This window comes from Tachyglossus aculeatus, chromosome 14, assembly GCF_015852505.1.
Source record: "Tachyglossus aculeatus isolate mTacAcu1 chromosome 14, mTacAcu1.pri, whole genome shotgun sequence".
Taxonomy (NCBI): Eukaryota; Metazoa; Chordata; class Mammalia; order Monotremata; family Tachyglossidae; genus Tachyglossus; species Tachyglossus aculeatus.
The window spans coordinates 54375430-54390390 of record NC_052079.1 but is presented as its reverse complement, the minus strand read 5'-3'; the positions used below and the strand labels follow the sequence as shown (position 1 = coordinate 54390390).

Sequence of the window (14961 nt, the reverse complement as noted above, 5' to 3'; positions counted from 1 at the left end):
TGAGCACTGTACTAAGCACTATGTATGTATATATAGTATATATATACTCTAGATATATATACTCTAGATATACTATATATATACTATATACACAGAGTATATATACATAGTATATATATATAGTATATAGAGTATATATATACTCTAGATATATATACTCTAGATATACTATATATAGTATATATATATATAGTATATCTAGAGTATATATATCTAGAGTATATATATACTCTATATACATAGAGTATATATATATAGTGTATATATATATATATATATATAATGACATTTATTAAGCACTTACTATGTGCAAAGCACTGTTCTAAGCGCTGCGGAGGTTACAAGGTGATCAGGTTGCCCCACAGAGGGCTCACAGCCTTAATCCCCATTTTACAGACGAGAGAACTGAGGCACAGAGAAGTTAAGTGAAGTGCCCAAAGTCACACAGCTGACACTTGGCGGAGCCGGGATTTGAACCCATGACCTCTGAACCACACCGCTTCTCTTTTACGATTTTTGTTACGTGCCAGGCACTGTACTAAGCACTGAGGGAGAGACAAGCTAATCCAGTCAGTCACACTCCTTGTCCGACATGGGTCTTAATCCCCATTTTACAGAGGAGAGAATTGAGGCCCAGAGAAGTGAAATTCATTCATTCAATCGTATTTATTGGGCGCTTACTGTGTGCAGAGCACTGTACGAAGCGCTTGGGAAGTACAAGTTGGCAACATATAGAGACGGTCCCTACCCAACAGTGGGCTCACAGTGAAATGACTTGTCCAAGGTGACGCAGCAGACCAATCAATCAATCAATCAATCGTATTTATTGAGCGCTTACTTTGTGCAGAGCACTGTACTAAGCACTTGGGAAGTACAAGCTGGCAACAAATGGCGGTGCTGGGATTAGAACTCAGTTCCTGCGATTCCCAGGCCCAGGCTCTTTCCACCATCTTACCTCCTTCCCTTCCCCACAGCACCTGTATATATGGATATATGTTTGTACAGATTTATTACTCTATTTATTTTACCTGTACATATCTATTCTATTTATTTTATTTTGTTAGTATGTTTGGTTTTGTTCTCTGTCTCCCCCTTCTAGACTGTGAGCCCACTGTTGGGTAGGGACCGTCTCTATATGTTGCCAACTTGGACTTCCCAAGCGCTTAGTCCAGTGCTCTGCACACAGTAAGTGCTTAATAAATACGATGGATGATGATGATGATGATGTATATATGTTTGTACATATTTATTACTCTATTTATTTATTTTACTTGTACATATCTATTCTATTTATTTTATTTTGTTAGTGTGTTTGGTTATGTTCTCTGTCTCCCCCTTCTAGCCTGAGAGCCCACTGTTCGGTAGGGACCGTCTCTATATGTTGCCAACTTGGACTTCCCAAGCGCTTAGTCCAGTGCTCTGCACACAGTAAGCGCTCAATAAATACGATGGATGATGATGATGATGATGATGTATATATGTTTGTACATATTTATTACTCTATTTATTTATTTTACCTGTACATATCTATTCTATTTATTTTATTTTGTTACTATGTTTGGTTTTGTTCTCTGTCTCCCCCTTCTAGACTGTGAGCCCACTGTTGGGTAGGGACCGTCTCTATATGTTGCCAACTTGGACTTCCCAAGCGCTTAGTACAGTGCTCTGCACACAGTAAGCGCTCAATAAATACGATGGATGATGATGATGATGTATATATGTTTGTACATATTTATTACTCTATTTATTTATTTATTTTACCTGTACATATCTATTCTATTTATTTTATTTTGTTAATATGTTTGGTTTTGTTTCTCTGACTCCCCCTTCTAGACTGTGAGCCCACTGTTGGGTAGGGACCGTCTCTATACATTGCCAACTTGGACTTCCCAAGCGCTTAGTCCAGTGCTCTGCACACAGTAAGCGCTCAATAAATACGATTGATGATGATGATGGGCTGGTCTCCCCCTGGAGAAACCGGAGCCGTTTCCTTCTGTCACGCACCCCCCCCCCCCCCGCCGCCGCCTCCCACCGCTTACCTTCTCTTCCTTGCTAACGGAGCTGTAGCGGGCGATCCTTTCCATCCGGCCGACGTACAGCGCGCAGTCCCGCTCGATTTCCTTCAGCTCCTCCAGGGAGAAAATGACGGAGATGCGGGGGACGGGAATATCCGAGGAGCAGATGTAATGCTGCAGAGGAAGCAAACCCGCCGCCGGCCCGTGAGGAACACGCTTCCCTTCAAGGGCCCCGCGCTTCGCGCTCACTCTGACTTGGTCTGATAGTGCTCTGCCCAAACTAAGCGCTTAATAATATAATAATAATAATAATATGCATTCATTCAATCGTATTTATTTAGCGCTTACTGTGGGCAGAGCACTGGACTAAGCACTTGGGAAGTACAATTCAGCAACAAATAGAGACGACCCCTACCCAACAACAGTCTAATTCATTCATTCATTCATTCAATCATAGGAACACGCTTCCCTTCAAGGGCCCCGCGCTTCGCGCTCACTCTGACTTGGTTTGATAGTGCTCTGCCCAAACTAAGCGCTTAATAATAAAATAATAATAATAATACGCATTCATTCAATCATATTTATTTAGCGCTTACTGTGGGCAGAGCACTGGACTAAGCACTTGGGAAGTACAATTCAGCAACAAATAGAGACGACCCCTACCCAACAACAGTCTAATTCATTCATTCATTCAATCATATTTATTGAGCGCTTACTGTGTGCAGAGCACTGTACTAAGCGCTTGGGAAGTCCAAGTTGGCAACATATAGAGACGGTCCCTACCCAACAGTGGGCTCACAGTCTAGAAGGGGGACATAGACAACAAAACCAAACATATTAACAAAATAAAATAAATAGAATAGATATGTACAAGTAAAATAAATAAACAGAGTAATAAATCTGTACAAACATATATACATATATACAGGTGCTGTGGGGAAGGGAAGGAGGTAAGACGGGGGGGATGGAGAGGGGGACGAGGGGGAGGGAAGGAGGGGGCTCAGTCTGGGAAGGCCTCCTGGAGTAACCCTCTCTGACCCCCATTGTCACCATCCCACCCTCCTGATTCTCTCCCCTCTCCATCTCTGACTTTCCCCCAGGGATCATCCAACCCCCCCGCCTCCCCCGTCTCCCCCCCCCGTTTTACCTCCTTCCCTTCCCCACAGCACCTGTATATATGTATATATGGTTGTACATATTTATTACTCTATTTATTTATTTATTTATTTATTTTACTTGTACATTTCTATCCTACTTATTTTATTTTGTTGGTATGTTTGGTTCTGTTCTCTGTCTCCCCCTTTTAGACTGTGAGCCCACTGTTGGGTAGGGACTGTCTCTATGTGATGCCAATTTGTACTTCCCAAGCGCTTAGTACAGTGCTCTGCACATAGTAAGCGCTCAATAAATACGATTGATTGATTGATTGATTGATTGCCTCTCCCACCAGCGGTCCAGCCTGCTACGGCTCATCAAGGGTTCCTCCCACATCCCTCTTGGGACCCGCACAACTCGTCCCTCTGGGCACAGCGTTGCCACGCACTTGGTTTGAACCTGCCGCTCTCCAGCTCCAGCGGGATGGGATCCCACTGTTGGGTAGGGACTGTCTCTATAGGTTGCCAATTTGTACTTCCCAAGCGCTTAGTACAGTGCTCTGCACACAGTAAGCGCTCAATAAATACGATTGATGATGATCGGGGGGGACGGCCGTCCCATGTCAGCCCTGCCCGCCCCAACGGGGTTCTGTGAAGGAGGGCATAGGAGGAGCCAGATTCGAAGAGGGTACCACAGAAGCAGTGTGGCTCAGCAGAAAGAGCCCAGGCTTGGGACTCAGAGGTCATGGGTTCGAATCCCAGCTCCGGCACTTAGCTGGGTGACCTTGGGCAAGTCACTTCACTTCTCTGGGCCTCAGTTCCCTCCTCTGGAAAACGGGGGTGAAGACTGTGAGCCCCCCGTGGGACAACCCTGATCACCTCGTATCCCCTGCAGCGTTTAGAACAGTGCTTGGCATGTAGTAAGCGCTTAATAAATGGCCTCGAGAAGCAGCGTGGCTCAGTGGAGAAGAGCACAGGCTTTGGAGTCAGAGGTCATGGGTTCAAACCCCGGCTCCGCCAATTGTCAGCTGTGTGACTTTGGGAAAGTCACTTAACTTCTCTGTGCCTAAGTTACCTCATCTGGAAAATGGGGATTGAGACTGTGAGCCCCCCATGGGACAACCTGATCACCTTGTAACCTCCCCAGCGCTTAGAACAGTGCTTTGCACATAGTAAGCGCTTAATAAATGCCATCATTATTATATTATTATATAGTATATATATTATTATATTATATAGTACTGCATCAGCCTTCTCTCCGATCTCCCATCCTCATGTCTCTCTCCACTTCAATCCATACTTCATGCTGCTGCCCGGATTATCTTTGTCCAGAAACGCTCTGGGCATACCACTCCCCTCCTCAGAAATCTCCAGTGGCTACCAATCAATCTGCGCATCAGGCAGAAACTCCTCCCCCTGGGCTTCCAGGCTGTCCATCCATCCATCCCCTCGCCCCCTCCTACCTCACCTCCCTTCTCTCCTTCTCCAGCCCAGCCCGCACCCTCCGCTCCTCTGCTGCTAATCTCCTCACCGGGCCTCGTGCTTGCCTGTCCCGCCATCGACCCCCGGCCCACGTCATCCCCCGGGCCTGGAATGCCCCCAGTCCCTCTGCCCCTCCGCCAAGCTCGCTCTCTTCCTCCCTTCAAGGCCCTATTGAGAGCTCACCTCCTCCAGGAGGCCTTCCCAGACTGAGCCCCTTCCTTCCTCTCCCCCTCGTCCCCCCTCCATCCCCCCCTTCTTACCTCCTTCCCTTCCCCACAGCACCTGTATATATGTATGTATGTTTGTACATATTTATTACTCTATTTATTTATTTATTTTATTTGTACATATCTATTCTATTTATTTTATTTTGTTAGTATGTTTGGTTCTGTTCTTTGTCTCCCCCTTTTAGACTGTGAGCCCACTGTTGGGTAGGGACTGTCTCTAGATGTTGCCAATTTGTACTTCCCAAGCGCTTAGTACAGTGCTCTGCACATAGTAAGCGCTCAATAAATACGATTGATGATGATGATGATGATATAGTAAGCGCTTAACAAATACCACCATCATTACTGGAGCTAGGAGGGGGCCCTCAGGAGGTTTCCCCGTCCGACTCCCACTTTCCCTGGCACAAGACACACACTCTCTTCTCTCTCTCTCACACACAAACACACGTACACACGCGGCAGGCGGTTTCTGGCACAACACACACAAACACACACACAGGCAAGCACTTACCCCGGGACAACACAACTTCAGGAGGTTGATGGTCTTCCCGCAGATATACACATCATTAGCAATATGCTTCAGGAACACCGGGACGCAGTCCTCCACTTCTTTGGAGATCAAAACGTAGCCATGGGTCCAGTAATGCTTATCTAGACGGCAGAAGGCCAACAAAGGCGGTCGGGAAGAGTCCAGTTGCCAACACCTCCTCCATCCTCCACACTCACCGATGAAGCACACCAATATGTTGCCAACTTGTACTTCCCAAGCGCTTAGTACAGTGCTCTGCACACAGTAAGCGCTCAATAAATACGATTGATTGATTGAATGTGTGTGCTTATGTGCCTGAGTGTGCGTGCCTGTGGGGTTGGGGGGAGATTTGGGCACTGCACAGAGAAAACTAAACAGACTCAGTCCCTGTCCTCTACAAGCTTACACTCTACGATACGCCATGACAACCCCAGATTTATACAACTAATGAAAGTGGAATCCAAAAGCTGGAGCTAATTAATTTCACCTTGAATCTGTCACGCGCTTTCCTGTCTCCAAAGCCCTTTGTCATCAACTATCTCGCTTTATCCTGATAAGGAAACGGAGGCTTGGTTAGGCCTGGCTTCAAATAAGGAAATGGAGGAGGGTCCCGCCATCGACCCCCGGCCCACGTCCTCCCCCGGGCCTGGAATGCCCTCCCTCTGCCCATCCGCCAAGCTAGCTCTCTTCCTCCCTTCAAGGCCCTACTGAGAGCTCACCTCCTCCAGGAGGCCTTCCCAGACTGAGCCCCTTCCTTACTATCCCCATCGTCCCCCTCTCCATCCCCCCCATCTTACCTCCTTCCCTTCCCCACAGCACCTGTATATATGTATATATGGTTGTACATATTTATTACTCTATTTATTTTACTTGTACATATCTATCCTATTTATTTTATTTTGTTAGTATGTTTGGTTTTGTTCTCTGTCTCCCCCTTTTAGACTGTGAGCCCACTGTTGGGTACGGACTGTCTCTATATGTTGCCAATTTGTACTGCCCAAGCGCTTAGTACAGTGCTCTGCACATAGTAAGCGCTCAATAAATACGATTGATTGATTGATTGATTGATTAAGCGACTTACCCAAAGTCACACAGCAGGCCCGGGGCAGGGCCTGAAATCGAACCCAGGGCTCCTGACACCCAGACCCAGCCTGCCAGTCAGTCAGTCGCAACTACTGTGTGCGGATCACTGTATTAAGCATTTGGGAAAGTATAACAGAACAACAGAACACATTCCCTGGCCCCAACGACCTTACAGGCTATATTTATTTAATGTAAGTAAATAGCTCTTTTTCCAAAGGACTCATATACGTACCTCTGAAGCTGAGGTATTCTTCATTCACCTGAATCATGAACTCTCCATAAGTATCTCTGAACACGCCACTGTACACCCAATCATAGATAAACCTAAGGGGAAAAGCGCCAGGACACAACGAACAAAATGTTCTATCGGCCAGCTACTTCGTCAGCGGCTCTATCTTTGGCTCTCAAAATTATTCAGAAATGTTGGCAACTCTCCGGATTGTTTGGTTTTGCTGATAGTGTTTGTTTTTTTGGCTTTTTTTTCAATGGTATTTGTTAAGCATTTACTAGGTGCCAGAAACTGAACCACGACCTTGGGAGCGCCACAAGATAATCAGGTTGGACACAGAACCTGTCCCAGCAGGGCTCTGTCATAAGTCCCATTTTACAGATGAGACGACCGAGGCACAGAATAGTTAAGTGACTTGCCCAGGGTCACACGGCAGGCAAGTGGCAGAGCCGGGATTAGAGCGCTGGTCCTGACTTCCAAGCTCGTGTTCTTCCCACTAGGCCACGCTGCTTCTCCCTTCAAGGCCCTACTGAGAGCTCACCTCCTCCAGGAGGCCTTCCCAGACTGAGCCCCTTCCTTCCTCTCCCCCTCATCCCCCTTTCCATCCCCTGCATCTTACCTCCTTCCCTTCCCCACAGCACCTGTATATATGTATATATGTTTGTACATATTTTTTACTCTATTTATTTTACTTGTACCTATCTATTCTACTTATTTTATTTTGTTAGTATGTTTGGTTTTGTTCTCTGTCTCCCCCTTTTAGACTGTGAGCCCACTGTTGGGTAGGGACCATTTCTATATGTTGCCAGCTTGTACTTCCCAAGCGCTTAGTACAGTGCTCTGCACACAGTAAGCGCTCAATAAATACGATTGATTGATTGATTGATTCTCACTCGGTTCTCCTTCTATTCCTCTGGCTGACCCTTCTCAATCTCTTTCAACAACTCTTCCACTGATTCCCACCCCCTAATTGTAGGGTTGGGGGGGGAATCCCTCAGGGCTCAGTTCAGGGTCTTCTTCTCACTCACTCCTCCCTCCCTTGGGAGACCCATCATCCCTATGGCTGCCATGGCCACCTCTAATGCTAGCCCCAACCTCTTTCCTTCTCTGAAATTTCACAATTCCTCCTACCTCCGGGACACTTCTCTTCAGAAGCCCCACTGGCGCTTCAGGCTATGTCCAAAACCGAACTCGTCTTCCCTCCCAAACCCGATTCTTCCTCTAACTTCCCCAGTCCAGCTGACCCCACCTTGGCACTGTCGTCGATGCCTCCCTCTCTTTCAACCCACCTATTAATAATAATAATAATGGTGTTTGTAAAGCGCTTACTATGTGCAAAGCACTGTTCTAAGCGCTGGAGGGTCACAAGGTGATCAGGTTGTCCCACGGGGGGCTCAGTTTTTATTCCCCATTTTACAGATGCGGTAACTGAGGCACAGAGAAGTGAAGTGACTCGCCCAAAGTCACACAGCTGACAGTTAGTGGAGCTGGGATTTGAACCCATGACCTCGGACTCCAAAGCCCGGGCTCTTTCTACTGAGCCACGCTGCTCCTATTCAGTCAGCTGCCAAATCCTGCTGGTTTTTGAGGAAACTGAGGGCCAGAGAAGTTAAGTGAGTTGCCCACAACTCCTCGCTGACCTCCCTGCCTCCAGCCTCTCTCCTCCACAGTCCACTCTTCACTCTACTGCCCGGATCGTTTTCCTAAAACTGTCACTCTGTACCCGTTTCCCGACTCTAACCGCTGCCCATCCCTCTCCTCCGCCTCAGGCAGAAATTCCCGACCAGAGACTCTGACGCTCCATCAGATCTTTTATTATCCATTCTCTTTACCCGCTACTCCCCAGCTCACATTTCTCATTCTTCTCAAGTTAATCTTCGCACTGTGTCTCGTTCCCGCGACCCTCGGCTTCCTTCGCTGCCTTAGAACGCCCTCCTCCCCGCTCCCCGTATCAGTTAAGGCAAGGAAAGGGAAACAGATACCGGCCTACGATGTCTCTTTCGGTTTGCAAATAATCTAGAGCGTGGCCTGTTGGAAACAAGCTGTTCCGAGGTTCCGACGGTTGGCTCGAGGCAGAGCCAAAAAAAACCCCATGACGCATTTCTCACAAACGGAGAGGGCTCACGGCTGGCGGCACCCCCAGCTCCCCCCGTTCCCCGGAGCGGGTCCGCGGGCTCACCTGGTATACGGCTCGCAGCTGGTTTTGAGCAGGGACAGGAGGACGGGGTAATACTCGTTGCTGCAATTGTTAAGCGCCTCCTCGTACAGGTAGGAAAGCAGCTTCACCCCCTGAAGAGGAACAGCACGGGAGCCCGTTTCGGCAGGGCCGAGCTGAAAGCGCAGCCAGGCCCGGGACCTGCCGGGCTAGTGGGGGGGCGGGGGGCACCGACTCCCCAAATCCCACCCCGCAGGGCGAGGGGGGCACCCGTCCGAGATGGGGAGCGGAAGACTCAAAACGAACAGCAGCTACTGGTCTCGCCGTCGACATCTTTAACACGCCCTTCTCCCCTCACATCCGGCAGACCACCGCTCTCCCCACCTTCCCATTCCGGGACCTGCTGGTGTCTCTGCCCTCCAATAATAGCCTGTGGGAGGAGATTCTCCGTGTTCACCTCTGGGCTGGGTGAAGAGGTGTTTCTTTCCATTCGGTCGTCAGTAATTATTTCCGTTCAGTAAGCTCCCCAGCGCTTAGAACAGTGCTTTGCACAAAGTGCTTAATAAATGCCATCATTATTATTATCATTACTATCTTCCAAGTCCTCCTGAAACCCCATCTCCTCCCTGACTGTTTTCCCATATCCCCTCTTTGTTTCCCCAACTGGTTGATCAGTGCTTCTGTCCCCCACTAAACACTTCGGGACTCCCGTCAATGGTATTCATTGAGCGCTTATAAGGTGCAAAGCACTGTACTAAGAGCTTGGGAGAATACAACAGAATTAGCAGACACAATCCCTGCCCATAACAATCTTACACCATCTCCCCTAGCCCTTTTATACAAATTTTACACACTCTACGAGTTCAGCGTTAACTCATACATAGATCCCCCTTTCCTTCTTCTGCCTATCTGCAATTTATTTTGGAGTCTAACCGATCGGATCTGAAGCTCCGTAAGGGCAGGGATCGGGTCTTCTGATTCTATTGTGATGCCACCTTGGTGTCTATATAATGCCTTTATTCCCAAAACGCTTTTGGCCTCACACCAACCCTGAGAGGTAGGTAGAAAAAGGCATTATCCCCACTTTACGGATAAGGAAACGGGGAGCTTCGACTTGCTTTGACAAGTGACTTACCCACACAACAGGCTTCGACTCAATAATAATAATAATAATAATAATGGCATTTGTTAAGCGCTTACTATGTGCAGAGCACCGTTCTAAGCGCTGGGGGGGTTACAAGGTGATCAAGTCTCACCTGGGGCTCACAGTCTTAATCCCCATTTTACAGATGAGGGAACTGAGGCTCAGAGAAGTTAAGTGACTTGCCCAAGGTCACACAGCAGACATGTGGTGGAGTCGGGATTCAAACCCATGACCTCTGACTCCAAAGCCCGGGCTCTTTCCACTGAGCCACGCTGGTCTGGCAACCCTTCCGCCACATCCCACCTGCCTCCCCCGGACTCTCCCAAACGCTCAGTACGGGGCTCTGCACCCAGTAGGTGCTCAATAAATACTAATGATTGAATGACTGAACGGAAAGAAACACCTCTCCACCCAGCCCAGAGGTGAACACGGAGAATTTCCTCCCACAAGCTACTGGAGGGCAGAGACACCAGCAGGTCCCGGAATGGTTTAGACGAACCACGTTATATGCTGCCAATTTGTACTTCCCAAGCGCTTAGAACAGTGCTCTGCACACAGTAAGCGCTCAATAAATACGATTGATGATGTTGATGAATCCACGGATTAGTGGTCCGTGCTGGGTCACCGGGGGGGACAGCCCGGGATGGAGAGGGGAAAGGCAGGAGTGTGGGATGGCCCGGGATGGCTCACTGGAGGGAGAGTTGGGGATGGAGGGAGGAGAGTAAGGGGAGTTGGATGGTTTTTGCTGCATCCCTGGGGGAGAGTCAGGTTGGAGAAGGGAAAGACAAGCATCCCCCGGTTCCTCGGAGTGCCGCGGGCTGACCCAGAAACGCCTTTACTGACGTCATTTTCTTGGGAATAGCCCGATCCCCACAGACCGAGCCAAAAACGGCTTCGTCTCTTCCGTGTCTCGTTCATAATCCCAGGCCCACCCCAGCCGCCGGCCGGACCCGACGCACGCCAACCGCGGAAACCACCACTCACCGTCGGGAAAGGCCGAGCGCCAGCTCCCTCCCCGGGCCCCGCGACGGTCGGGCCGATGCCGCAAAGCTCTGCTAAGTACCTAGTAATAATAATAATGATAATTGCGGTATTTGGTGAGTGTCTACTTACTATTAATAATCATAATTACGGTTTTTGTTAAGCGCTTACTACGTGTCCGGCACTCCATTAAGCGCTGGAGTGGATACGTGCGATTCGGATTGGACGCAGTCCCTGTCCTACGTGGGGCTCAATCACAGCTTCTAGACTGTGAGCCCACTGTTGGGTAGGGACTGTCTCTATATGTTGCCAACTTGGACTTCCCAAGCGCTTCGTACAGTGCTCTGCCCACAGTAAGCGCTCAATAAATATGACTGAATGAATGAATGACACCGAGCTGGGCTTCCAAGGCAGCGGGAGAGATCGCAGTCGGACCCAAGAAAGAATTTCCTGATTGTCAAGGGGACAAATGCCACAAATGGCCGGCCCGGGGAGGCGGTTGTGGGTGATTCGGTCCCCTGCGCAGAGGGAGAGGGCTGCCCCCGATGACCTCTCCACCTCTCCGCGTCCCTCCCGGCTCTTGGATTTTATGCTTCTGTTGCTGCCTTGACCGGAGAGAACGGAACCCTTACCTCAACTGGCGTCCCAACTTCTTGAAGAGAAAACTGATGGTCAGGAGGCTGAGGGTGGGTGAGGTGGACAGGACGCAGGCCCGATAATATTGCAGGTACTTCCTCAATCCGCTGGTGAAAGCCTGCGGGAGACAAAGGATCCCTTACGGCCCCTTCGGCCGGACCCACGGCCCGCCGTGAGCCGAGCCTCCCAGCGAGCCCCACGGCAGGGCGTGGGAGGGGACCGAGACCCCAGCCCTGACCAGACCCAGAATACTAATAATAATAATGGCATTTATGAAGCGCTTACTATGTGCCAAGCACTGTTCTAAGTGCTGTGGAGGTTACAAGGTGATCAGGATGTCCCACGGGGGGCTCACAGTCTTCACCCCCATTTTACAGATGAGGTAACTGAGGCATAGGGAAGTGAAGTGACTTGCCTGAAGTCACCCAGCTGACAAGTGGCGGAGCCGGGATTTGAACCCAGGACTCTGACTCCAAAGCCCGGGCTCTTTCCACTGAGCCACGCAAGCGCCCTGATTCCTGCTGCTTCTCCCTACTGCTGTTCAGGGATAATGCCGCAGGTACGAAGCCTCCCCTCCCACTCCATTCCGCATCGCCCTGACTTGCTCCAGGTATTCCCCCCCGCCCCCATCCCCACCACAACTACTTAATAATAATAATGATGGTATTTGTTAAGCGCTTACTATAACAATAATAATACATATTTATTACTCTATTTATTTATTTACTTTGCTTGTACATTTCTATCCTATTTATTTTATTTTGTTGGTATGTTTGGTTTTGTTCTCTGTCTCCCCCTTTTAGACTGTGAGCCCACTGTTGGGTAGGGACTGTCTCTATGTGTTGCCAATTTGTACTTCCCAAGCGCTTAGTACAGTGCTCTGCACATAGTAAGCGCTCAATAAATACGATTGATTGATTGATTGATTAAGCGCTTACTATGTGCAAAGCACTGTTCTAAGCACTGGGGGGATACAAGGTGATCAGGTTGTCCCACATGGGGCTCACAGTCTTCATCCCCATTTTACAGATGAGGTCACTGAGGCCCAGAGAAGTGACTTGCCCAAAGTCACACAGCTGACAATTCTAAGCACTGGGGGGGATACAAGGTGATCAGGCTGTCCCACATGGGGCTCACAGTCTTAATCCCTATTTTACAGGTGAGGTCACTGAGGCCCAGAGAAGTGACTTGCCCAAAGTCACACAGCTGACAATTGGCGGAGCCGGGATTTGAACCCGTGACCTCTGCCTCCAAAGCCCGGGCTCTTTCCACTGAGCCACGCTGCTTCTCTAATTGACTGATTTCTTTACATTAACGGCTGTCTCCCTCTCAGGACTGTAAGCTCATTGTCAGCAGGGAATGTGCCTGTTTGTTGTTCTACTGTATCAATCAATCAATCATATTTATTGAGCGCTTACTGTGTGCAGAGCACTGTACTAAGCGCTTGGGAAGTACAAGGTGACAACATATAGAGGCAGTCCCTACCCAACAGTGGGCTCACAGTCTAAAAGTATCAATCAATCAATCAATCGTATTTATTGAGCGCTTACTGTGTGCAGAGCACTGTACTAAGCGCTTGGCAAGTACAAGGTGACAACATATAGAGGCAGTCCCTACCCAACAGTGGGATCACAGTCTAAAAGGGGGAGATGGAGAACAAAACCAAACGTACTAACAAAATAAAGTAAATAGAATAGATATGTACAAATAAAATAAATGAATAAATAAATAGAGTAATAAATATGTACAACCATATATACATATCATCATCATCATCACAGTAAGCACTCAATAAATACGACTGATGATCATCATCATCATCATCATCAATCGTATTTATTGAGCGCTTACTATGTGCAGAGCACTGTACTAAGCGCTTGGGAAGTCCAAGTTGGCAACATATAGAGACAGTCCCTACCCAACAGTGGGCTCACAGTCTAAAAGGGGGAGACAGAGAACAAAACCAAACATACTAACAAAATAAAATAAATAGAATAGATATGTACAAGTAAAATAAATGGAGTAATAAATATGTACAACCATATATACATATCATCATCATCAATCGTATTTATTGAGCGCTTACTATGTGCAGAGCACTGTACTAAGCGCTTGGGAAGTCCAAATTGGCAGCATATAGAGACAGTCCCTACCCAACAGCGGGCTCACAGTTTAAAAGGGGGAGACAGAGAACAAAACCAAACATACTAACAAAATAAAACAGAATAGATATGTATAAGTAAAATAAATAAATAAATAAATAAATAGAGTAATAAATATGTACAACCATATATACATATCATCATCATCACAGTAGCGCTCAATAAATATGATTGATGATCATCATCATCATCAATCGTATTTATTGAGCGCTTACTATGTGCAGAGCACTGTACTAAGTGCTTGGGAAGCACAAATTGGCAACATATAGAGACAGTCCCTACCCAACAGTGGGCTCACAGTCTAAAAGGGGGAGACAGAGAACAAAACCAAACATACTAACAAAATAAAATAGAATAGATATGCACAAGTAAAATAAATAAATAAATAGAGTAATAAATATGTACAACCATATATACATACCATCATCATCATCAATCGTATTTATTGAGCGCTTACTATGTGCAGAGCAGTGTACTAAGTGCTTGGAAAGTACAAATTGGCAACATATAGAGACAGTCCCTACCCAACAGCGGGCTCACAGTCTAAAAGCGGGAGACAGAGAACAAAACCAAACGTACTAACAAAATAAAATAGAATAGATATGTACAAGTAAAATAAATAGAGTAATAAATATGTACAAACATATATATATATATATATATATATATACAGGTGCTGTGGGGAAGGGAAGGAGGGAAGGACTGTCCTCTCCTAAGCGCTTGGTACAGTGCTCTGCACACGGTACGCGCTCAAAAAATACGACTGAACGAACGGACCGCTTCCCACCGGCGAAGGGAGTCTTGGGGACCAACCGGCGGCTCCCCCCGCCCGTCGCCGCCGCCGCCACCCCAGCCGGGCGGCCCCCCGGCCCGGGGCCCACCTGAAACACGAGCCCCTTGTCGTAGGAGGAATCCAGGACCGGTTGGAGGGAGAAGCGGCTGAGGCGCGTGTAGCACGTCCCGCAGTCGGCGACTTCGCCCAACAGGCTGCTCACGCTCTCCGGGGAGGCGCCGGACACGTAGACTCCGGCCTTGACCGCGAACGCCTGGGTGGCCTGCGGCGGCGGGGAGGAAGCGGGGTGGCCCAGGTGGCCCGAGCGGTGGCCTCGACGGCACGGGGGGAACCCTCCCGGGGATCGCGGACTCGGGCCGCGCCGAGCCACCGGACCTCTCTGTGCCAACCTGACTATCCCGCATCTACCCCGGCGCTTGGCACGGCGCTTG

General features: G+C 48.4%; 1 protein-coding gene across 1 annotated transcript in view; it reads right to left on the bottom strand.

Moving 5' to 3' along the window:
* The window catches only part of TUBGCP6 (tubulin gamma complex associated protein 6), a 55312-nt gene that overhangs the window by 27850 nt on the left and 12501 nt on the right, over positions 1–14961 (bottom strand). Inside the window, 7 exon segments of the mRNA XM_038756504.1 lie at positions 2040–2189; positions 5330–5469; positions 6663–6754; positions 8839–8948; positions 10943–11021; positions 11572–11693; positions 14619–14792. Of these exon segments, the coding sequence (XP_038612432.1) occupies positions 2040–2189; positions 5330–5469; positions 6663–6754; positions 8839–8948; positions 10943–11021; positions 11572–11693; positions 14619–14792 (867 nt within the window).